Source organism: Dysidea avara, chromosome 8 (genome assembly GCF_963678975.1).
Source record: "Dysidea avara chromosome 8, odDysAvar1.4, whole genome shotgun sequence".
Classification (NCBI taxonomy): domain Eukaryota; kingdom Metazoa; phylum Porifera; class Demospongiae; order Dictyoceratida; family Dysideidae; genus Dysidea; species Dysidea avara.
Window position 1 is genome coordinate 1,234,692 of NC_089279.1, and position 25,527 is coordinate 1,260,218.

General features: G+C 37.4%; 1 protein-coding gene across 1 annotated transcript; it reads right to left on the minus strand.

Annotated features, from left to right (window-relative positions):
* Positions 1-21,032: 21,032 nt before the first annotated feature.
* On the minus strand, positions 21,033-22,274 carry LOC136263968 (uncharacterized). The gene is made up of 4 exons (XM_066058637.1): positions 22,124-22,274; positions 21,485-21,964; positions 21,366-21,439; positions 21,033-21,311 (listed from the first exon to the last, which is right to left on the minus strand). The coding sequence occupies exons 1-4, from the start codon at positions 22,243-22,245 to the stop codon at positions 21,079-21,081; spliced, it is 909 nt and encodes a 302-aa protein (XP_065914709.1). The 5' UTR covers positions 22,246-22,274; the 3' UTR covers positions 21,033-21,078.
* Positions 22,275-25,527: the final 3,253 nt, after the last annotated feature.

The following is a 25,527-nucleotide window of genomic DNA, read 5'->3' on the forward strand; positions in this document are numbered from 1 at the left end:
TTAGTTTGCTGAGCTTTTCTCTTTGCTTGCTTCTTCTGCTTGATAGCAGATAGGAGAGATTGTGTTAGCCAAGGAGTTGAACGATGAGACTTCCTACTCTGAACAGAACAAACTGGAGCAAACGCATCCAAACATTCATGAAGAATAGAGCTAACAAAGGACCACATATCATCTACACTGTCATAAATGTCCATCACCTGCCAAGGGGCAGTACAAAGAAAATCCCGGACTTCATTCCAGGGACAATGGCGAAAAGAACGAATCATCAATGAATGAGAAGGAACACGAACAGTAGGTACGTCCACCTCTAAGATCTGACACTGATGATCACTGAGGCCCACAGCCTGATAACACTGTAGCACTGTAAGGGTAGGTGTTGTAATAACATGGTCAATTAAAGTCACAGATGAGTTTGTAACTCTGGTAGCATCAGCAATTTGTTGGATAAAATGAAAATCTGACAAAGCATTAATATAGTCACTTACAACTCTTGAATTAGATAAAATATCAAAATTCAAATCACCTACAAGGACAATGTATTTTGTAAGACACAGCAATTGGGAAACTAAACTACGGAGCTCCAACAAACAATCAGTTTGAGAAATGGATGGCGATCTGTAGGCTGATACAATTGCCAGTGAGTAATGTTTACATGTCACCACACCGCAGGTTACATTGAGCAACTTACGAGATTCTTCAATCTCTACACAACGTGAATTTCTTTCCATTGAAATGCCATGTCTCATGCAGTGGTATCCAAAACTCCTTGGCCTTAATATCTATCTAGGTAGCTGCTTTATATAAGTTGCGTTAGAGTAGAAATGTTCTATTTAAAGTTGACTCTTATAAAGAGGTGGCCTTCACTAATATATGTTGCACTGTATATCACTTTTGAAGCATACTTTGAAACCTAACACTGACCACTAGATGTCATCTTTATACGTATGTTTGTACCTATAAACAATGCTTTTGCTAGTACACTTCTAAAACCACTACACATTCTCTTACTCGTGAAAAATTTTATGAAATACAGTGGAATCTGTCTTAGTGGCCACCTGTATAGAAAGGCCAGTGCTCCATAGGGGCCATTTTAAATTACCTAGTGACATTTATACACTGACCCAACCGTAATAAACATGCAGTTACCTGCGCATTAAGACCAAGAAATTTTAGCCTGAAAGTATACAACTGGCTTAGACAGGTTCCACTGTGGCACTGTCCATATGTCAACTGTATTATGAGGAAACTGCTTAGATATAGCAATGTAGCTCATAATTTGATTATAGTTGAGAATCATAGACATAGAAATTGCTATGTGTTACATTGTACAAAGATTCACTACAGCAATTGCACACTTATACATATCTATTGCTTTAAGTGAAATATATCAATAATTGATTAAAGAAAAGGTCAAGGTAATTAACTTCAAAGTTTAATCATGTAATAAAGTAGTAAAAGTTGAGACTGAAAGTGGTATACATTGTATGGCGGTCACTACAATCATTCACATGTAACTTTGACATGCAACAAAATCTGATTCATTGATGTCTGTACACAACTGAATGCTTAAATTGAAAGGACTTTAAAGCCAATCTACTGTGCATCAGTCATTCATTACTACTCCTTTGAAAAGCTTTAGTGTACTTACATTAAAATTTATAATAAACATTTAAACCTGTGTTAAAAACAAAGAATGTAGCTACATAACATTATCTATTAATTATCAGTGTTCCAAATTACAGTGAAACACGTCTTAGTGGTCACCTGTAAAGAAAGGCCATGCATGCACCTATCTATAAGGGCCAACTTTTAATTGTCCTAGTAAGACATTCCAACTACATATATAACCACCTGCATATTAAATTGTCCCTGACTGGCTTAGACTGTTTCCACTGTAGCTATAATTATTCTGTGTATCAAAATACGTACTAGCATATCAAAAATCTAAATGCTACATGATATAACAGTAGCAGTATAGCAGTTACTGTAGCTAGTGAAAATGTCATCAAGTTCAATATTTCACTATATAATAGACTTGGCATCATCATCAGAAGCAATATATGTATAAGGTTGATAAGAGGTATAAATTGCTTCCAGTAACAGTATATGTGTTGTTATTATTTAAGTAGGTGGGTTTTCTTACAAAACATGAACAAATTAACCTTACTTACATACCAACAATGTATAAATGATTGTGAAATAGTCTATAAAGTTATTTGCAATTGGTATTGCATCTTTGCATACTTGAACCATACAAACAACAGTGATTATATTACAAGGCTACGCATTAACACTTATAACTCATGTCCCAACTTTAAATTCACAGTGGTCAATGATGGGTAATAGAATAACGTGTAAACCAAAAATGAAAGTTAGAGAATGTATATGTATATGTTTAAAAATTAAGATCAAAGGAAAAGCATATTTGTGGTTTGACTTTTTCCTTTGAACAATTATAAACAGTGCATATCACCTGAAACAGAATTTAATAAGGATTTCAAAAATCTACACCAGAAGTGTCCACATTAATCATAAACAAAGTTATAGCCATTTTATTGAAGAAGTGTAAGCAGAATGAAAATTTTAAAAGAAACCTTGAGTGGTCATAACTTAAAGGGAGACCAATGAAATGAGTTTAATTTTGGTGTTTTTGCTAGGATCCATGTTTGTGCCAAATTTCATAAAAATCAAAAGGGGTCCGGATTTTTTTTTCTTGTTGATTTGGCATGGAATTATCCATTTGCATTATGCTCTAGATTAATTACATTTCTTACTATAATCTTCGAAACTATTATTAATTATTGCTCTAATAGATTTCTCTACAAAAGTGACTGTTCTATTAGAGAGTATCAATCTAATTATATGTAGCTATATTTGAGTGCTCCATCCCACTGACTGCTCTTTTAGGGAGTATCGATCTATTTTCAAGGAATTAAGCTCCATATTATAACATGCTAGTAAAAACTGTAAAGTACTCCAGCCTATTATTATGCTGGCATATTTGCAATTGATCTCATGATGCAATCCTAATTCTGACTTTAGAACAATCATAAGTAACCTTTGACACATGCACATTGTTGAGATCCAGACTGGAGGAGTTGTTAAAATGTGAGTAGCTATGCCCAATTTTCAAATTAAAACTACTAGATAATTCCAGACCAAACTAATAATAATCTCTGACTAGCTATTGCATGTAGCTACGTATATTATACAATCTGTAATATACTTTACTGCATATCTATTGCAGGGGCTAAAAATAGGGGTAGTTTTGGCCAAACAGCTAATTGTAAATGAATTTTGGCTAGTTGTGTAGTAAGTGGTGATTGGGCTAGTCATAAAAGTTGAGCTTAATAGCAAGCTGTACCACAGAGAAGTATAATATAAACATCAATTACATAATAATTATGTGTATTTGCTGTGCAGGTCAACTCTCTTTACAGTCTGCTGTACTAAAATAATGCACCTCAAGGTCCATAACCTTGAGATTGCCATTAAAGGTTTCCATTTGTGGTTCACTAAAATTGCCCTACAATAGTTACAGTTATTGTCCTACAAGTCCACTATTGAAATACAGTACTGATAAAACTGTAATAGCTCATTTTAGCTGTACCTAGTTGTAAAGAATAGTTTTTAGCCACTGGTCCACTGTGCACACATAATGTACTAATGATAACAGCAACTGTAATAGGTGAAACCTGATTACCATGAGTTCTATAATAATTATATGCTTTAAAACTAAAAAGCAACCAGTCCATCCATCTAAAAATCCCACTTATCTAGGTGTTATGATTGATGAACATCTCAATTGGGCTTGCCATTTTTCACCATACATCACGTGCGCAATTGATCACGTGATGCAATACTTGATTCATTGATGATTCAACACTAATGCAATGGGACCCTCAAAAGTATTACAGAACTAGTCTCGCAGGCCCGTAGCCAGGGGGGGTTCGGGGGGTTCGGAAGAACCGCCCTCTTGGGAAAAAGGTCCACAATTTCAGTAAAAAGGTCCACAATTTTAGCAAAAAGGTCCACATTTTTAGTATACAAGTCCAAATTTTCAGTAGCAAAAGTCCATTAGCTCCAGTTTAATAAACACCACTAATAAGAAGCTAAATTAAGTGCTCCGAGTAGCTGGCTCATTCAGTGCTTGTAATGCAATGCAAGATCGAGATATTCTAATAGAGCAGTCAACCACCCTAATAGAACAATCACTCTAATAGAACGGTCACAATTATGTTTTCTTCTAAAATCTGTATGTAATTACTTAATTTATTTACAAAACCATGTTTGTTGCCCTAACTAGAACTTTCATAATATAAAAATTTTGGTGGGCAAGCCCCCCCATGCAGAGCCCATAAATAGCATCCATGCTTCAATGCACGATCCAACAGAGCGCTCAATCTTTCCCATTCTTATTCACTGTGACATTCCAATATATTATAGACACAGATGGTATAATTACAGTAGTATAGTAGAGATATTTCCCAGATGTCATCCAAATAGCTGGTCTTAAGCCTACCTAAAAATTGTTATTTTTATTGACTGAAATGCCACTAAATTCAACCTTTTAGTGCCTATTTTCAAGAAATTTCCTGGGGGGGCATGCCCCCAGACCCCCCTAGTTTCAGCATGCTTCACATGCTGGGTGTGCTTCACATGCTGGGTGTGCTTCACATGCTGGGTGTGCTTCACATGCTGGGTGTGCTTCACATGCTGGGTGTGCTTCACATGCTGGGTGTGCTTCACATGCTGGGTGTGCTTCACATGCTGGGTGTGCTTCACATGCTGGGTGTGCTTCACATGCTGGGTGTGCTTCACATGCTGGGTGTGCTTCACACACCATAATGTAATCCATATAAAAAGGGCCTCAAAAAAGGTCCACTTTTCTTCTAAAAGAACCTACCCAGATAAAAGTCTGGCTACGGCCCTGTCTCGTACCTAGACCCTATTTTCCTAGAAGATGGCTGGCGCTTAGATTATAAGCCAAGCAGGGCACTCATGACAAAAGAAGGCATTACAAACTTTTACTCAGCTTTACAGTGATTAGATTAGTAGTCCGACTAAGTACCCTGAATTACAGGAAACTCTGTGAAATAGCTACTGTTTCAATAGGTGTACAAGTGCTTTAGTGGTGACATAGATTTGAATGTATTTCACATATGACATTTAGACTAATTCTCCAAAATTGGGTCATACAGTTGACACCACCTTTCCAAACTCCATGTCATCCTGATGATAGATCATATTAATGATTATCAAGGTACTGATAACTAACCAACTTATATTCCATAATGTTATCGATGTGTGTTTAAATAAACAAAACTAATTTATGACAATAATTATTAGACATCCGTTAATTTGGAATTAGCCAACACTTAATAGTAAAGAGAATCAGAAATATATACAGTGAAACCTGTCTAAACAGGTCACTGCATAAATAGGTAACCTGTCTTAAACTGGCCATTACAAAAATCCCCACATGTGCAAAATGTGTACAAAGTGACCTTGTTCAGCCCAAGGGCGGATTTAGGGGGGGGGGGGGGGGGGGGGTGAGTGGGGTGCTGAAGCACCCCCTCCAAAATCTTACCATGTGCAAGCTAGGAAGCTTCTAGAAGTTGCAGTATAGATGCAATATGTATGCATGGGCAATGAAAAGATGGAAGAGAAGGGAGAATGGCTAATCTTTACTTAGGATTACTAAGAGGGGTTCAAATTATACTTTTTGTGTGAGACTTACCCTAAAACTCAAAATACTCTAATAGAACAGTCAACTACTCTAATAGAACATCCATCATAATGTGTTTTTTTTCAAGAAGTTGCCAGTATTTTCTTGACCTGTGCACTGCTATCTTACCATTGCTCCAAACATCCTGCCATATACTAATCACTGTCTGAGAGCAACTTCTGTCAAATAGTTTAACCATAGTGGGTATTTCAGTTGTTGCTACATTGATGTTTGGGTTGATATGCTTAAGTAAAACAGTTAATTTCTTAGTATGTATACAGTTAACAAGGCTGTAGTATCTGAGAACTGTTTGTTTTTGCTTTATCACTACCAAACTTCCATGCTGCATTTATCTGAATCTAGCATCAATTGAAGCTAATGAAGTTCATACAGGGTTTGCACTCCCAAACCCCTTAAAGCTCAAATGATACCACAGCATTTACGCTGTCACATTATAAGGGGGTTAGTTGTGGCCAAAACTAGTTGTATATGTAAGTGATTTTCGACTCTGGTTGTAAAAAATTATTATGGTGATGGGGCCATATAGTTGAAAAAGTCAGATTGAAATAATAACAGTCTGTGGCTATATATACTACAAACCTGAAGTTATTTTTGTGTGCATTTTAATCTCTACAGTGACCTTAAGATCCAATCCTGTGTATGTCTTTGACAATCCACTATTATGTATTGCCTTATAATCCAATAGCATTTAAAGGTGTAGTTCTGTTTTTCTAAAATTGCTTACAACTGAACTCATCCATCTTGTACCCCCACAATCTTTTAGTACAATAGAGTATTTGGTTTAAAATAGCTTCCAGATTCAATCTTGTGACAGCTATATTCCACAATTTCCACAGGAAGCATCACCCCAGACTCCCCTAGCTGGAAATGAAAATTCTACATATGCATACTCTACACACTGCATGGTGAATGTATACTTGCCCTCTCTTCATTGTTATTATTTGGGCATTATAGTTTGAACAATGAGACTGTAAAGCACACTAGCTATACCTTAAGCCAAGCAATACACAAAATTTAGCGATGTTGTATATTGATGCATTTACCATATAAATTTTATTAACTCATCAATGGATGTAATCAATTAGCAAAAAACCAACTCTAAAATTGCTAAATTTAATGTACCACTAAATTAAGGTATTTCAAACACACAATTAATGGCAAGTATTGACCATGTATAGCTGTATCCTTCTCCTTCTTGTTCTTTATGTAAAGAATATATTTTTAGGTTACTGGCTGTGCCCTTATATGACAGCTAGTATTACAACTGTTCTGGAATAATAGTGTCATTTCATCATTATTATACTTAGGTGACTCACAATACTTTACAAGCATTGTGAAAGCATTGTGAATCACTTAAACAAAGTGGCATTATTTTTCAGTCAAAATATTGCCAAATTTAATGCTGAATAGGCTAAATTTGCAAACTTTTTCTGTGGGGGCATGCCCCCAGACCCCCTAGATAGGTGTTTTGCATACTATAGCTAGTTGTATTAACCACTGTTGTTGCTTTTCTTAGCCAAACAACCATTATATTAGCACCCCCCCTTCTGAAATTCTAGATCCGCCCCTGCAGCCATCCCCTTATTGAGTTCAGAAACTTTGTCCTTATGATGACCGGAATAAACAGGTTTCACTGCATTAAGAATTTTTAATTAAAATTCTTACTTTCAGTATATAAATGCACCCACAAAACATCGTTAGAGTAAATGAACTAGAAACTGTAATAGATCAATCACTTATTCTATAAATAACACAGTCGCTCAATTGTTTTTGACCGTTTTGTTAGAGTATCTCAGCTGTATCTAAACAAGTTGTTTCTCACATTGCTATACTACAGGGTGTATAACACATGTTGCATTGTTTATAAATAACAGCACAATTCATGAACACCAACTTATTGTTATTAGAGCTTTACAGTAGCCAGCACTAAAGGTCTGACAGCATCATGTGCTGCAGCCTTTGGATCAACCTAACCTAACAAACTGGAACTCAAGACTTATTGTTGTTGTTGTTGCTAATTTGACTGCAAATCAGTTTACTCTCTGAACACACGTACACTGTCTTTAATCATCCAATAAGCTAGTTTGTTTGTCTACTGACTAATATCTGGCAGTTATGTTTAGTTGTAATATAGCTCAGATATTACAAAATAAAATTATCTCATATTGACATCTTTGAATACTGTTGTACACTGAATAATAATGAAATGTGAGCACAACATGTTATGCAGTAACAAACCTCCAAATATTCCTTTTGTCTAGTACCAAAATAGAAGTGAAACAAGTAATGACAAAGCTGCTTATGCATGACTTCTGAAATTCAGTTCTGTATGTATTCAACTGGTAGATAACTATCTAATCCAAAACAGCCAAGCTGAAAAAAAAATGCGGCCCTCAAAAAGGCTATGGTGAAAAAAGATGTGAAATCCAAGGTGGCGGCCAAGAAATGGCTGTGATGGTAGGTTAATGGTAAAAATTTTAATAACCGCAATTTAGGTGAATTTTGTGCCCCTTACAAAATTCACCTAAATTGCCGTTATTAAAACTTTTACCATTGACCTACCATCACAGCTATTTCTTGGCCGCCACCTTGGATTTCACATCTTTTTTCACCATAGCTTTTTTGAGGGCCGCACTGTTTTTTTACAGCTTGGCTGTTTTGGATTAGATTTCATTTCTTTTTGTATTTGTATACCACAAAGCTGGCCTATGGCCGGCTTTGGGACTTTTTTAACCTGTCTTTTTTTTCTTTACCACAGGAAGAAGAAAAGATGAAGCAGATGTACTTTAAATATTTCTGATTTTATCAGTAAATGTACAAATTATATATATAATACACATTATATTTATTACAGAACTCTCCAAGGTGGTTTCTTTGTAACTGAACACTCTACAAGGTGACTTCGTCTTGCTGCCCTCTCTGCAGGGTGAATTGTTAGTAGCTGAACAATCTACAAGGTAACTTCTTCTAGCTGATCTCTCTACAGGGTGATTTGTTTGTAGCTGAACTATCTACAAGGTAACTTCTTCTAGCTGATCTCTCTACAGGGCGATTTGTTTGTAGCTGAATTCTGTGCAGGTGATTTGTTTGCAGCTGAGCTCTTTACAGAATGGTTTCTTTGTAGCTGAACTCTCTACAAGGTAACTTCTTCTAACTGATCTTTCTACAGGGCAATTTGTTTGTGGCTGAATTTTCTACAGGGTGATTTCTTTGAAGCTGAACTCTCTACATGGTGGTTTCTTTGTAACTGAACTCTCTACAAGGTAATTTCTTCTAGCTGATCTCTCTACAGGGTGATTTGTTTGTAGCTGAACTCTCTACAGGTGATTTCTTTGCAGCTGAACTCTCTACATGACGGTTTCTTTGTAGCTGAACTCTCCACAAGGTAACTTCTTCTAGCTGATCTCTCTACAGGGAGATTTGTTTGTAGCTGAACTCTCTACAGGTGATTTGTTTGCAGCTGAACTATCTACATGATGGTTATTTGTAGCTGAACTCTCTACAAGGTGACTTCTTCTAGCTGATCTTTCTACAGGGAGATTTGTTTGCAGCTGAACTCTCTACATGATGGTTTCTTTGTAACTGAACTCTCTACAAGGTGACTCCTTCTAGCTGATCTTTCTACAGGGTGATTTGTTTGTAGCTGAACCCTCTACAAGGAAACTTCTTCTAGCTGATCTCTCTACAGGGAGATTTGTTTGTAGCTGAACTCTCTACAAGGTAACTGATGTCTCTACAAGGTCACTAGTTTGTAGCTGAACTCTCTATATGGTGGTTTCTTTGTAACTGAACTCTCTACAAGGTGACTTCTTCTAGCTGATCTTTCTAGAGGGTGATTTGTTTGTAGCTGAACTCTCTACAAGGAAACTTCTTCCAGCTGATCTCTCTACAGGGAGATTCGTTTGTAATTGAACTCTCTACAGGTGATTTGTTTGCAGCTGAACTCTCTACATGATGGTTTCTTTGTAACTGAACTCTCTACAAGGTGACTTCTTCTAGCTGATCTTTCTACAGGGTGATTTGTTCGTAGCTGAACTCTCTACAAGGAAACTTCTTCTAACTGATCTCTCTATAGGGAGATTTGTTTGTAGCTGAACTCTCTACATGGAAACTTCTTCTAGCTGATCTCTCTACAGGGAGATTTGTTTGTAGCTGAACTCTCTACAGGTGTTTTTTGTTTGCAGCTGAACTCTCTACATGATGGTTTCTTTGTAGCTGAACTCTCTACAAGGTAATTTCTTCTAGCTGATCTTTCTACAGGGTGATTTGTTTGTAGCTGAACTCTCTACAAGGAAACTTCGTCTAGCTGATCTCTCTACAGGGAGATTTGCTTGTAGCTGAACTCTCTACAGGTGATTTGTTTGCAGCTGAACTCTCTACATGATGGTTTCTTTGTAGCTGAACTCTCTACAAGGTAATTTCTTTTAGCTGATGTCTCTACAAGGTCACTAGTTTGTAGCTGAATTCTCTACATGATGGTTCCTTTGTAACTGAACTCTCTACAAGGTGACTCCTTCTAGCTGATCTTTCTACAGGGTGATTTGTTTGTAGCTGAACTCTCTACAAGGAAACTTCTTCTAGCTGATCTCTTTACAGGGAGATTTGTTTGTAGCTGAACTCTCTACAGGTGTTTTGTTTGCAGCTGAACTCTCTACACGATGGTTTCTTTGTAGCTGAACTCTCTACAAGGTAATTTCTTCTAGCTGATCTTTCTACAGGGTGATTTGTTTGTAGCTGAACTCTCTACAAGGAAACTTCGTCTAGCTGATCTCTCTACAGGGCGATTTGTTTGTAGTTGAACTCTCTACATGGTAGTTTCTTTGTAGCTGAACTCTACAAGGTGATTTCTTCTAGCTGAACTATTCTCTTTCCATAGTTGCATGAACTCCCTATAAAGAATTAGCCACTACTATATTTTTCTAGCTGATCTCTCTACAGGGTGAATTGTTTGTAGCTGATCTCTCTACAGGGTGACTTGTTTCTAGCTGATCTCTATACAGGTTACTTGTTTCTGGCTGATCTCTTGAATTCTTTTCAGGATGACTGCTCTATTAGAGTATCTCGATCTCGCACTTGCTGCACCAAGTTGGATTTCGTGTTATAACTCCGTGGCTTTAAGTCTGATTCTTCTACACCATTGAAGAATGATTACTCCTTCTATACAGCGATTTTCAAAGCATTCCCCCTAGCGGTTTATCTGGTAGGCGTGGCAAGTAGTCATTTTTTATTAGCTAATCTCGATTGCGTAATTGTTACACACTGTTGGTTTTTTCATTGTATCTTCCTGGTTTTTAGCTCGATTTCTTTCAAACCACAAAAGGTTTGAGGTTCAATAGTTAACCTATTCACCCACCGATTTTCAGCTTCTTCCCATACACGGTTTACCCTGTAGGCGTGACAACATATTGGTGTTATTTTTCGTGTGTAATCGATCATAACTCTTTTCCTGTTTATCGTATCCTAGCCAAAGTTGGTACAGAGATGCGCCTTTATACCCCCCTTCTCTGTGCCAAATTTCAAGGCAATCGGATATAGCGTTCGCGTTTTATAGCAGTTTTTGTAAGTGTGCGAAAAGAGAAAGAAAAATAAGAAGAAAAAAAAAACGAAGAAACTAAGCCAATTTTTGAAGTCGCATATCTCGGGAACGCTTGAAGCGATTTCGCTCTAATTTGGAATGTGAAGTGCTGAAGGTGGAGGGAGTGTTCACAGTAAAAATTGTCTTGTTTTATCAAGGCAACACAGAGCTACAGAGGTGCGAAAATTGCGTTTTCTTTCTTCCTGTCAATATACTTACGGGTGTTACGCGCCGGCTTCTTGGGCCACACGACACACTACCGTGTGTCTTGATACAGTATAATTATTAATAAAGCAGTTAGCACTACTATTCAGCACTGAGTATTGTATCTAATCCAAAACAGCCAAGCTGTAAAAAAGTGTGCGGCCCTCAAAAAGACTATGGTGAAAAAAGATGTGAAATCCAAGGTGGCGGCCAAGAAATGGCTGTGATGGTAGGTTAATGGTAAAAATTTTAATAACGACAATTCAGGTGAATTTTGGTGCCGCTTGGTCATTTGGCACAAAATTCACCTGAATTGTCGCTATTAAAATTTTTACCATTAACCTACACTTTTTAAACCTATCTTTTTTTCTTTACCACAGGAAGAAGAAAAGATGAAGCAGATGTACCTTAAATATTTCTGTTTTTATCAGTAAATGTACAAATTATATATATAATACATATATTTATTACAGAACTGTCCATGGTGGTTTCTTTGTAACTGAACACTCTCAAGGTAACTTCTTCTAGCTGATCTCTCTACAGGGTGATTTGTCTGTAGCTGAACTATCAACAAGGTAACTTCTTCTAGCTGTTCTCTCTACAGGGTGATTTATTTGTAGCTGGATTCTGTACAGGTGATTTTTTTGCTGCTGAGCTCTTTACAGAATGGTTTCTTTGTAGCTGAACTCTCTACAAGGTAACTTCTTCTAGCTGATCTCTCTACAGGGCAATTTGTTTGTAGCTGAATTCTCTACAGGGTGATTTGTTTGCAGCTGAACTCTCTACACGATGGTTTCTTTGTAGCTGAACTCTCTATTAGGTACCTTCTTCTAGCTGATCTGACTACAGGGTAACTTGTTTGTAGCTGAACTCCCTACAGAATAACTTGCAATCTATATATATATATATATTTTTTATTTATTAATGCTTTATAGTACACACATACAAGCATGAGCTTAGGTACACACACAGATACAAGAATTGACAATACACATGGTGTACTAAAGGTCTGTAGGCTTGTTCCTACAGCCAAAAGTAGTAATTATAAAATAATAATAAAAGAACACATGATAAATTGTCTAAAACAGTGTGTAGTTAATCGAGAAATGATCAGTAACACACCGACTACAGGGACAGTAGTAGTACAGTGTATGGGGGTTGAGGGGGTCAAAGTTATGAATGAAATGATTCCAGAAGTGGGACTTAACTCTGTTCCTGATAGTGTCAATAGACAGATTAACGTCAATTAATGGAAGCGCATTCCATAAGCGACAGATCCTTACAAAGTAAAAGTGTCGTTGCTTGTTAGTGGTGGAGGGATTGTGATGTAATTTTAAGCCTCCTGATCTGGCACTGGTAGAGAAGGAAATGAAATGGTGAATGTTGAAACTACTGGTTGGATTTTTGATAGATTTGATGAAAAACATGATGTCTGAAAGTTCAAAGGTGTACATTAATGGGAAAAGCTCTAGTTTGAGAAATCTTATAGTCGGAAATGTAATCGTTCAAAATATACTTTGTGGCTTGTCTCTGAAGATGTTCTAGGTTACTGATGTCTTTCACTAAATATGGACGCCAGATAGGGGAGCAGTACATGAGCTGAGACCTGATTAGAGATACGTATAGCTTAACTTTAGTCAGTGGTGGTATAGATGAACTGAAGGTTCTTCGTACAAGACCCAATGTCTTATAAGCTTTACTTAAAATAATGTCATGATGAGTTTTCCATTCAAGATTATCACTTAATGTAACTCCGATTAATGCTGAAAAGCCGTCTGTCCGTCCACAATTCTGAAAAGCCGTTCTGTCCGTCCACAATGCTGAAAAGCCGTTCTGTCCACCCACAAGCTGAAAAGCCGTCTGTCCGTCCACAATTCCAACGATTTTCTCGCCAGCTGATGCACGTATCGAAGTTATTTTTGCCAAACTAAGCGCTCATCATCTAAGAATTACCTCGCTTTTAAATGAAACTTCTAACTGCCGTCGTTTGTCATTTACAGCGTGATTAGTGCAAGGCTGCAGACAAAAATTCACTCGAATTCTTTCTGTAAACTACTCAAGCAGTAGCAGACCAGCAGCATGCCGGCGTAGCCTAGGCTATTCAATCCCGGCTGCCTCTAACGGATTTTCTGACCCTGACCAATTCTTTTCTGACCCTCCACATGACAAATCTAATCCAGTAGTTTCAACTTTTAAATCTTTAAAATGTTGGTAGCTATACAAATGCAGATTCTTTGTCCAATAAATTAGATGAGCTTAAAACCAGAATCTCAGTTGACAAACCTGATATTGTGGCTCTTGCAGAGATCAACCCGAAATTTGGTGAATCTAATGTAGAACTTAGTATTCAAGGATATAACACTTTTTGTAATAATTTTCAACCTCACAAACGAGGAGTTTGTATTTTTGTTAACTCAAGTCTTTGTGCTTACAAGGATGATGCTTTGTGCTCTGTGGTATATTCCGAGTCAATTTGGTGTCGTATCCCCTTATCCGGTAATGACTGCTTACTCTTGGGTGTAATTTATCATTCCCCTAACAGTGACTCACTAAACTTTGACCACTTGTGCTCCTTGTTAACACAAGCTGTTGATACTGGTGTGTCTCATCTACTTGTTGTCAGTGATTTTAACATGCCCTACATAAACTGGACATCTCTAACTGTCACACCTGCTAATACTTACAATGAGGCCTTTCTAAGCCTATTGGATGACCTATATCTTATCCAACATGTCACATTTCCCACTAGATTTAGAAGCAACCAAGTGCCTTCCTTGCTGGACCTTATATTAACCAACGATGAAAATACAGTGTCTAGTATGACCTCTTTATCGCCACTTGGAAAAAGTGATCATATATAGAGTTTGTCTTTTTGTGTTATTGCACAGTGGAATGCCATAGTGTATCTAAATACCTATATAACCGTGGAGATTATGTATCAATGACTAGAGATTTATTGAACACCAACTGGGAAGTACTCTTTGAAGGGCTCAATACTGAGAAAATGTGGCTACTTTTCCACTCTAAACTGTTATTTCTTATTGACAAATATGTTCCTACTCAAACATTTGAATCTAATTCTAAACCTAAGTAGCTAAATTCTTCTACTCTTAAAGCAATTAAACAGAAACATAAAGCATGGAACACCTATAAAGCCACTCACCATCATGTCGATTATCTTTCCTACACCACAAAGAGAAACATTGCCACTGCTACTGTTAAAAGGGCTAAATTCAATTTTGAGCTTAAGCTTGTTGATAGTGTCAAAGAAAATCCATCTGTGTTCTGGAAATATGTTAGAGAGAATGCAAAAGTGCACTGTGATATCATGTCCTTAAGGAAAGGGGATGGATCATTCACCTGTTCTGATCGTGAAACAGCTCAATGTTTAAATGATTTTTTCTCTAGTGTATTTACTATTGAGCCAGAAGCAGATCTGCCATCTTTACCAGATAAATCTATGGGCCACCACTTAGGCAATATTACCATCACACACTGTGATATATTAACTGAACTCAACCGGCTTAAGCCAAATAAATCTTGTGGCCCAGACAACTGTCACCCACGTGTGTTGAAAGAAATCAAAGATGGACTTATTTTACCCCTCTATCTCCTATTTAATAAATCGTTACAGGAGTCCTCTTTGCCTTCATGTTGGAAACTAGCAACAGTCACTGCCATTCATAAGAAAGGTGATACAAATCTTCCTAGCAATTATCGCCCAATCAGCCTTACTTCAATATTTTGCAGAATGCTTGAGTCAATTATTAAAAACAGGATGTCTTACTTCCAAGCAAATGACTTTTTTTGCAATGAGCAACATGGGTTTCATAGCAGGAGATCTTGTGAGATGCAGCTATTGACTGTTATGGAACACTGGACTAGGTGTATCGGTGATGGAACTAGTGTTGATGTTGTGTACCTAGATTTTCAAAAAGCTTTTGATAAGGTTCCCCACAGACATTTGCTGACTAAGTTAGAAGCATATGGTGTTAATGGCTCGGTACTTCATTGGATTAAAGCTTTTTTATCAAACAGGAAGCAACGAGTAGTTGTTCGTGGAGCACTCTCTGAGTGGTCTACTGTCACTAGTGGTGTCCCGCAGGGTAGTGTGCTCAGTCCCATCTTATTTATTATATATGTCAACGACCTACCTGACTATATACAGAGGTATCTTTGCTGATGACACAAAACTTTATCGCCCCATCTGCTCATCTGAAGATTCCTCCATTCTGCAAGAAGACATTGATTCCGCTTTGCAATGGTGTGACACATGGCTATCCTTCCTTAACCTTCCTAAATGTCACTACAGCACAATTGGACATTCTTCACCAAACACAGAGTATTATTTCCCATCCGAAAATGAAGCAAATATGATCTCCATGGTTGTGGAGGAAAAAGATCTGGGTGTAGTATTTGATAAAGATTTGAAGTTTACATCTCATGTTAATCAAATTGTAATGAAAGCTAACAGGGTATTGGGAATTATTAAACGTACCTTTGTCTCCAGGGATACCAACACAATAAGATTATTATACGTTACTCTTGTTCGCCCAATTTTGGACTATGCGTCAACTGTCTGGAACCCTCATCTTATGAAAAACATCCGTAAATTAGAAGCAGTTCAAAGAAGAGCCACAAAACTTATACCCTCCTTCTATAATTTGACATACTCTGAAAGACTCCAAGAACTTAATCTACCCAGCTTACTTTACCGTCGAACCAGAATGGATCTGATTATGACTTACAAAATCCTGAACAATTTAGTATCTGTGGACAAAGACTATTTTTTTACTGTTAATGCCAACCCCACCCAATCAAATGGACTCAAACTTTTCAAAAATCGCTTCAACACTGCTATTAGAGGTCATAGTTTTTCACAGAGAATCGTCAATGATTGGAACACCTTACCCCACAAAATTGTATCTGCACCTAATGTACTGATCTTTAAGACTAAAGTAGATGTATTTTTATATGACCGCCGGTTTGATTTTATTTAGATGTATTTGAAATTGGTTTTTATAAGACTTTGTCTTCCTTATACCAATTAACAATAATAATAATAATAATAATAATAAACCGCATGCAAACCGCAAGTAAACACTTATTCCATTCAACTTAAGCATGCCTTTATAAACAACTTTTAAAGACTCTGTAACCATAAGTGACATTTAGTCCATGTGGTAGAGCGTTAGGCTGGAAACTGATAGGATGGGAGTTTGAATCCCAGTTGTATCATTTTTATTTTCTTTTTCAAACCTTTTGGTTACAACTTTTCTTCAACAACCTTTTTTGCTACAACTTTTTTTTTCATTTTGGCAGCCTTTTTGGTAACAGGTTTTTCTCACTCTACAGTGAAGGCTGTGTATTAGACTGACCAAAGTGCCCTGATTATCAAGGTTTCCTGAATTTTCAGTCCAGTTACATGCTAAGGGATACTTTAGGAGCATTACCAAGAGTCCATATTATGTAGGTGTCCTTATTTTCAAGTGTCCTGATTAACAAGTTCCACTGTATTGGTTGATAATAGTTTGTGGTAGCTAATTTACTGCACAAAGGTGATGACAATAGGTGATAATAGTCAGTAGTAGCTTACTCATACAGTACTGTAAATGTAGGGATCATGGAGGTTAGAGGTGATGACAATAGGTTGTAGTGTAGTAAAGGGAACAGGAGGGAATATTGTAGTATTGTTAACATACAAAGCTCAGCCTGCACTGTAGACATGTACTGCACCCTACATTATGTAGTTTCTTTTTGTTGTCAGTAAGTTAATTGTCATATGTACGGCCTACATGACAGGTACTATACTAATATCACATAATAATGTAGTTTGCGCCTGTGTGGTAGACATAATATTATACGTATGGACAGGTAGTACAATATTACAGTTGTATTTGCTTATGTAGCTACATACAGCTTTCCTGTTTAAAATTATCTGTATGTTCACATTATTCCAGTGTACTTGCAGGATGGCCTAATGGTATTTAATGGTCTTTAAAAGTGACATGCAACATAGTTACATAAATTTTAATGCATGGTTTCCATTACATGATGTGCATGCCCACAATATAATGTGCAATATGGCAACTTCTACGGTATAGGATAGATACCAATAAATAATGTCTTTTGTGGTCAATCTTTTATCAAATGATGCTACATGTAACTATATAGCCTGCATAATAGGACAAGTACTACAAACCATCCACATTGTTCACACCTATGTGTTATAAGCATACACATTACTACAGTAGTTTAGCTACTGCAATTCTGCAGGTTCAGGGGTACCTGTGTGCTTCCCATGATTTTGGCAAGATGTTGGTATTAAAAATGTTACCACCATGCATGCTGCAGGGCATAAGCACTGATGTTTAATGCTTGGTTGTTATTATAAAGTGATCCCTGCACGTAGGGCAGGTACCAATGCTAGTGTAATACAATTCTATAATGGAATAAATTATAAACGTAGCTGAATGTTCTATTAGGGTGACTGTTCTATTAGAGTATCTCGATCTCGCGTATGCTACACGTAACACGTAGTTGGCTTTGGAATCATAACTCAGTGGTTTGTAATCCGATTCTTCTATACTACTGCAAGGACTTTCTATGATAATTATTCTAGCTATGCATCGATTTCAATGGCGGATCCAGGATGGGGAATTTGGGGCAAATGCCCCCCCTCCCCACCTTGTGGAGGAGCCAGCCATGCTTCTGATTAAAATAGCTACTGAACTTTGTCAGGCTCAACTCATGAAAATATGCACATTTTACTAGCATTTATTACAAATTCACCTGAAACCAAAGCAAACCAAAGTCGAAGTAGCTGTAAAATAGTCATCCAGCACCTTCATGCGTACTAAGCGCCTCTAAAATAATTATAGTGTTGCTGTTGTTTGAGACATTCGGAACCTTTTAAACAACTTTTTAAGACTTCACAACCATCTGAAAAGGCCAAAATAGCAAAAATCAGCAGTGAGACACTACTAAGAGGTGATTATTTGCTTCTTCAAAAATGCAGCACTGAACTAGAGAATATGGCTCTCCCCAACCACCACAACTTACCCTGTTTGTGGCCCTCCCCTTGCCAGCTCCTGGATCCGCCCCTGGATTTTCAGCTCACTGCTCTAAGCGGTTTGCCTGGTAGGCGTGAAAACTAATAGTTTTTTTATTCATAAAAATCGATCGCGTAATTTTGACACAGGTTGGGTTTTGTGTCATATCTCGATGGCCTTTAACTGGATTCCTTTCAAACCACAAAAAGGCACTCCTATGATAGTTACTCCAACTACATAGCAATTTTCAGCTCATTCCTTCAAGTGGTTTACCCTGTGGGCCTTCGACCTAATTTTATGCAAATAATCGGTCATAACTCCGTGAACGTTCATCGGATTCCTACCAAACTTGGTACTGAGATTCGCCTTAATAAGTTCTTTACGTGTGCCAAAGTTCAGCCCGATTGGAGCACGAATTCGTGTTTTATGGCGGATTTTGCTAAGTGTGCGAAAAGAAGAAGAAAAAAAAACGAAGAAAAAAACCCCTAACTTTGGCTGCTCGTATCTCGGAAATGGCTGGAGCGATTTTCTTCAAATTTGGAATGTGGACTCCCCTACCTAGCCGGCACGTTTGTAGCAACTTTGGTTTCAATCGCATAAGGAATCACGGAGCTACAAAGGTGTGAAAATCGCGTTTACTTTCTTTCTGTAAATATACTCACGGTGTGGCACGCCGGATTCTTGGGCCGCACGACACACTACCGTGTGTCTTGATATTAGCAAGAGTTTATAATATATATTATGAACTCTTGATATTAGGAACTAAAGAGGCATATTATGTATCAGATGTTCAATATTATGTCTAGTGCCATTCATTACATTGATGTGGTATGCACAGGTTCATCAGTCATAAAAGAAATTAACAAATAAGTACAAGGGAAAAGTGTTTAGGTGTGTGTTCTATTAGAATTTGGGCTAAACACATAAGAGATCTCTGATCTATTATGAATCATTCATGAGAAGCCTAGCTATACCCTTTAATTATCTGAACCATTTTAACACTCCTACAAAAACTGAAGTGATGTACTAGTAAGAGATTCCGATTAGGTGGTAGCTATACTGATAACCAATTGCAAATTTGCAATCTGAAAGTTGTTAATTTCGTATGTGAGGAAAATCACCCTTCTGGACCACCCTACCCTTAACACATTTTTTATTATTCTGAAACACAGCATTATAAGCTAAATTACTACCTTGGCCATTTAAAGGGTAGAATAAACCATAGATACGTACCTTGAATTACAAGAAAAATGTATTATTAAAACACAACAACCACTTAACGCTGTTACCTTGAAATAAATTTTGGTATTGTATGAGTGCATGGTGGAATTGTTGCATGTAACCTTGTAATAATTTTTATACAGTGGTATTGTGTACTGGAATTGTTGTGACTTCATAACCTTAATTGTAATATGCAGTGGTATTGTGTATATGGTGGAATCGTTGTAACTTTTGCAACTAGTGCTGTTTTACATTTAGTTTAGTTTTAGTACTAGTAGGAAAAGCACTTTAGTTTTAGTAAAGTTAAGACAAAAACTGTCTGCTGTGGTATAGTATAATATACAAAAGGTAAATTATGCTTATACTAAAATATACTGACATTTTAGTTTAGTAAACTTGAACACTAGTATTTAGTTGAGTAAATAAAGGAAATTAATTACACTATTGTAACCTTGTAATGTAATATGCAGGGGTACTGTGTAGTGGTATTGTTGTAACCTCTGTACCTTTCTAAAAATTATACAGTGGTATTATGTGGTGAAATTGTTGTAACTTCTGTAACCAGAAGTATTGTGTGGTAGTAGTGGAATTGTTGTACTGACATTGTAATACCACTGCATGTTACCAGGCTACATGGCTACTGCTCTAGTGGACACAATCATTAAAGCATGTCTACAACCACTTCATTATAACTTTATACAGTGAAACATTGGTTATCCAAACCCCTTGGACCAGGGGTGGTCCATAAGTCTGTATCTCTGAAACTGTGTATAAACAGCCTTAAAAATAACATTAAAAAAAATTTAAAATATCAGTATTTTCAACTACCTTAATAGAACAGTCACCACTCTAATAGAACAATCATTTCTGTAGTTTGGTTAACCAAGAATCCAGATAGGTTGGATCCAGATAACTGAGGTTCCACTGTAGCTAATAATGGTGTATAGTTACACTCAAGACATTTGAAGTGGAGCACAATACCTGCAAATGGCTCAATTTATCTTTCAGTTAAAAGAACAATGGTGTTTGTGATTATACTAACAAAAGGATTTTGATAGCATATGAAAGTGAAAAATTTCACCTACTTATCAAAACATCATTCACTAAATTAATAGTGATCAGATTTAGACATTTATAAATGTGCTACAAGAAATATAAAGGATCAGTCCCAGCCCTCCATATGCTACTGAGAGTGTACCCCTACCCTCCTCATCAATTTGACCTTCTGGCATAAAGTTATAAAATATCAATTTTTAAAATACAAACTATAACACTATTCATGGTGGTGACAGTCTAACACTGCCAATCCCTCCATAACCATCATTGAAAAAGGCATAAACTCCACTAAGATCTTCTCCATTCTCTGATGGAACATCAAGAAACTTGCTACAGAAACTGCGAGGACCAGCTCCAAGACAAGGAATCACTCCAAGTAGTTTCCCCTCCCTTGACAACCAGTAGACATCTTCACGTTGTCTATCATGGAACACTGAACTGGCCACAAGGTATCCTACCAACAACACCTAGCAACATAACACACCTACTACACAGCTGGCCCACTAACCAATATCCCCAATGTGATGGAACTCTGTTACCAGTCCTGGTAGCTCAACGTCCATACTGACTGCCACCATCAGCCTGTACAACATGCGACTAACATGAGACTAACATGTGATCACTAACCCAGCTGTGATCTTCATTATTATCAGCCTGTTATTGATTGCCATAGCAACAACACAACAATTATTGACATCTGATTGGTTATCCTTCACTGTATCCTGACCAGCTGGTGTGTTTGTTACTTCTCCACCAAGTGCGTCTGGAAAGTGTTGTGGTTGTTCAGTGACACTAGTGACCTTCTTGGATACCCAGTTAATGTCAAACACTTTAAAAATAGTTACACTACAGCCAGCAATGTCAAACTGAGGCCTGATAATACCACTGGGATCTATTCTATTCCCAGAACCATTACTACTTGATGGTAGCTCACAAAGCATCGGTGTTAGTGAGATGGGGTCCAGTAGATAGACCCCTGATGTAGTATGAACTAGCAAACAGCCAGGGAGGGAGAAGAGTTGTGGTCCTGTTCCAAGCATTATAATGGACTCCTCAGGTGATTTGTGAATTGTTGACAATATCCAGCTTTGTACAACTGATTCATTGCTAGTAAAAGACATTGTAACAGTTACAACACTAGCTATATGTGATATAGTAAAACTGATCAAAGTAACTGGTTATCCTGATGAACAAATATAAAAACTGCTGTGACTATAATATATAATATACGTACACAACACACACAACAACACACCTACAACTTACCCATTTCCCATCTGATGCCATTTATACAACCTATCACCAGCTGTGACATGCCAGCGTCTCTCAATGTCTTCTCTTACATTGTTGATCCTTCTTGCTTTATTCTCCTTTATTGAGTAGACCATTTTACCACGTTCATCATACACCTCATGTCTGACATGGTAAATACATGTGATAAAATAGCATAGCTTGATATGATCATGTGATCATGTACATAGCATAATCAACATAAGGAACAAGGCAGTGAGCTGAAGCTCCTTGTTGGCTTAGAGGGATAATTATAGATGAAACTAAAACCAATGGCGGATCCAGGATGGCGCAAATGCCCCCTCCCATGCCTTTTCGTTTTAGGAAGAATTATAGCTATGCCAGTGAGACCAACATCAGTTTATTTTTTAGCTTAAAAGGCAGACATACATATCACCTCTCAGGGGCGGATCTAGGATTTATAAAAGGGGGGGGCTAACTCAAGGTACTAATCTCTTGGGTAGAGGTAGCGAAGCACACTTCCCAGCATGCTTCGCATGCTGGAACTAGGGGGGTCTGGGGGCATGCCCCCCCCCCCCCCCCCCAAGAAAATTTTGAAAAATAGATGCTAAAACACTGCAATTTGGAGACATTTCCACATAAAAATTCATAATATTTTCTGCCTGTAGATATTTTATATACTGCCTTTAGATTATAGGTATGGCTCTCTGAAGCATTTTGCTAATGGAAAAGTTTGGGTAGGTACAGACAACCAAGTACATGATGCACCCCTCTCACAATTGCACAACACTGAATAGGTGCATGTTAGAATAATAACGTTGAAAGTGGAAAATTTTGAAATTTGAACAATACAAGATTGAATCTGAGAGCATTTTCAATGGAAATTGTGAACCTGAATTAAGTATTGTCATACATATTAACTACACAAGTAGATGAATGAAGCCCTTTAAACAGACCAATTCATTTCATTGCATGTATAGGTGCTGGCTGATTTGGAAAAATTCCATAACAGAACCAACTACATGTTTCCAGTGAATGTTCTATTAGAGTAGTTAGCTGACTGCTCTATTAGAGTATCTCGATCTTGTAAACCTCCAATGCTGATTCGGGTCCTTGTTGCATAAATTTTAGCATAAATCTACTGATAATACCTTGGAAAGACGTTTATAAGGTGGTTTTATGAGTATTTGTATTATTAGTGATCATATAATTATGCTAAGACAAAATTTCATTATAATACTCAGCATATTGATCAAGTAAAGCCGAAATATGAAGGGGAGGGACTTCAGCCCCCAAAGCCCCCCCCTGGATCCGCCCCTGCCTCTATTTACCACACAATTACATGACAAACTGTCACATCTTCGTGTGTACTAAACACTTCTAGAAATAATTATCGTGTGGCATGTACTTAAGTCCTTCATAACTTTTGTAATACCTTTAAGACTTCACAATGGTATAAATGGTACAATTCAACATTGAAACACTACTGACAGGTGATTACTTAGTGCTATGTGTCTACATCAGCTACAACTGATGGTAGCAAGCTAGACAACTGCTCAGTGGCTATTCCCCTTTTAATGGTGTGAATTTGAACTTGTTTTTTTTGTGCCCCTTCCCTTGCCAGTTCCTGGATCTGGCCCAGAAAACTGCGCAATTGGCAGAGCCTGTGTGAAGTGTTTATTGTGTCCCTGAAAATCAAAAGGCAATTGTACTAGAAACCATGTTTACTAATAAAGTGACACATTTCTGAGTAGTCAGCTTACTTCACATTTTGTGTACTCTTAACCCCCCCTATGCTGATATTTCCATGGTGGACGTTCCTTCAATACACTGTAGCTGTACAAGCACCTGTTGTCGAGACAACCAACATAAATAAAAGACATGTTACAACCAGTGGATCACCTGATGTGAGGTAGATGGTTGTTATGGTAACATGATGTCATTTCGAAGTCAGGTAGTGAAACAGTAAACCCATCCACTGAATAATGTACCACAGGATTCAAAAATTCATCCAAATTAAAGCAAGGGATCATCTACACAGTATATGAAGTACACTGTACTAACATCTTCAAGACAAATTATGCAGTATGAACTAACTAAGGTGCAAATACGTTATTGTTAAACACCATCGTGAGTATGTACACCATCATGAGTATGTACACCATCATGAGTATGTACACCATCATGAGTATGTACGCCATCATGAGTATGTACGCCATCATGAGTATGTACGCCATCATGAGTATGTACGCCATCATGAGTATGTACGCCATCATGAGTATGTACTCCATCATGAGTATGTACGCGATCATGAGTATGTACGCCATCATGAGTATGTACGCCATCATGAGTATGTACGCCATCATGAGTATGTACGCCATCATGAGTATGTACCCACTCATGAGTATGTACGCCATCATGAGTATGTACGCCATCATGAGTATGTACGCCATCATGAGTATGTACGCCATCATGAGTATGTACGCCATCATGAGTATGTACCCCATCATGAGTATGTACGCCATCATGAGTATGTACGCCATCATGAGTATGTACACCATCATTAGGATGTACACCATCATGAGTATGTACACTATCATAAGGATGTACACCATCATGAGTATGTACACTGTAGCTAGCAATAGGAGGTCTGGTGAAGCCAAGGTGCTGATACATAACTAGATATCCTGATAGTGCTAATGGGGTTTAACTGATCTCTATCCCTTTATGGTGAGAATAACTTTTACAGAATAATAGTCTTAGCACATCTAACTTCTTCTTTTCACCCCACTTAGAAAAGTCACTATAACTTGTGCATGCTTCAGTTGATTTCTTCTAATTTGGAGGGCAGTAAGAACATAATGCAACACATTTAGAGCAGCTCAAGTATTTTCGAACACCATGTATTTTCGGACACAATATATATTTCCTAGGATCAACAAGACTCGATCAATTATTACACTATTATGAAGACCTATGACTATAACCTCCTTATATAAAATATAAAATGATTTGGTTATATCATGTGGCTACATGACCTTGGAAAGCCACTATCCAAAAACGTCGATGCTCAGACAATGACATGTGTGCTCGGACGCCACCCTCTACACCCTTCCCATGCAACTTCAAAAGTTATTGTGTGGTAGTGGTTGATAAAGCTAACCTTGATCTACCCCATGATATAAGCAGATTAGATTTTTATTAACTGATGTTGTAAATAGCCGGTTTTTCCCATAAGTGGTACCTTGATCAAATGTCGGATGCAAAAAAATTTATTTTTGGACTTTTCAATTATTTGTGATAATTTTGGTATTTTATGACTTTCAGTAAAGCACTAACTTAAATGCAGTAATTGAAACACAGGCATAGAGTGTTTTTCGTCAATTCTAAGACAAGCTACATATAGCTGTAGTATAGTA

Excerpts from the sequence above, each read along its gene's own strand:
- LOC136263968 (XM_066058637.1), bottom strand. The coding sequence starts at position 22,245 with ATGGTCTACTCAATAAAGGAGAATAAAGCAAGAAGGATCAACAATGTA. Across the intron at positions 21,965-22,123 it reads TGGCATCAGATGGGAAATGG|CAATGAATCAGTTGTACAAA; the intron begins GTAAGTTGTAGG and ends GTCTTTTACTAG. Across the intron at positions 21,440-21,484 it reads ATAATGAAGATCACAGCTGG|GCTGATGGTGGCAGTCAGTA; the intron begins GTTAGTGATCAC and ends CATGTTGTACAG.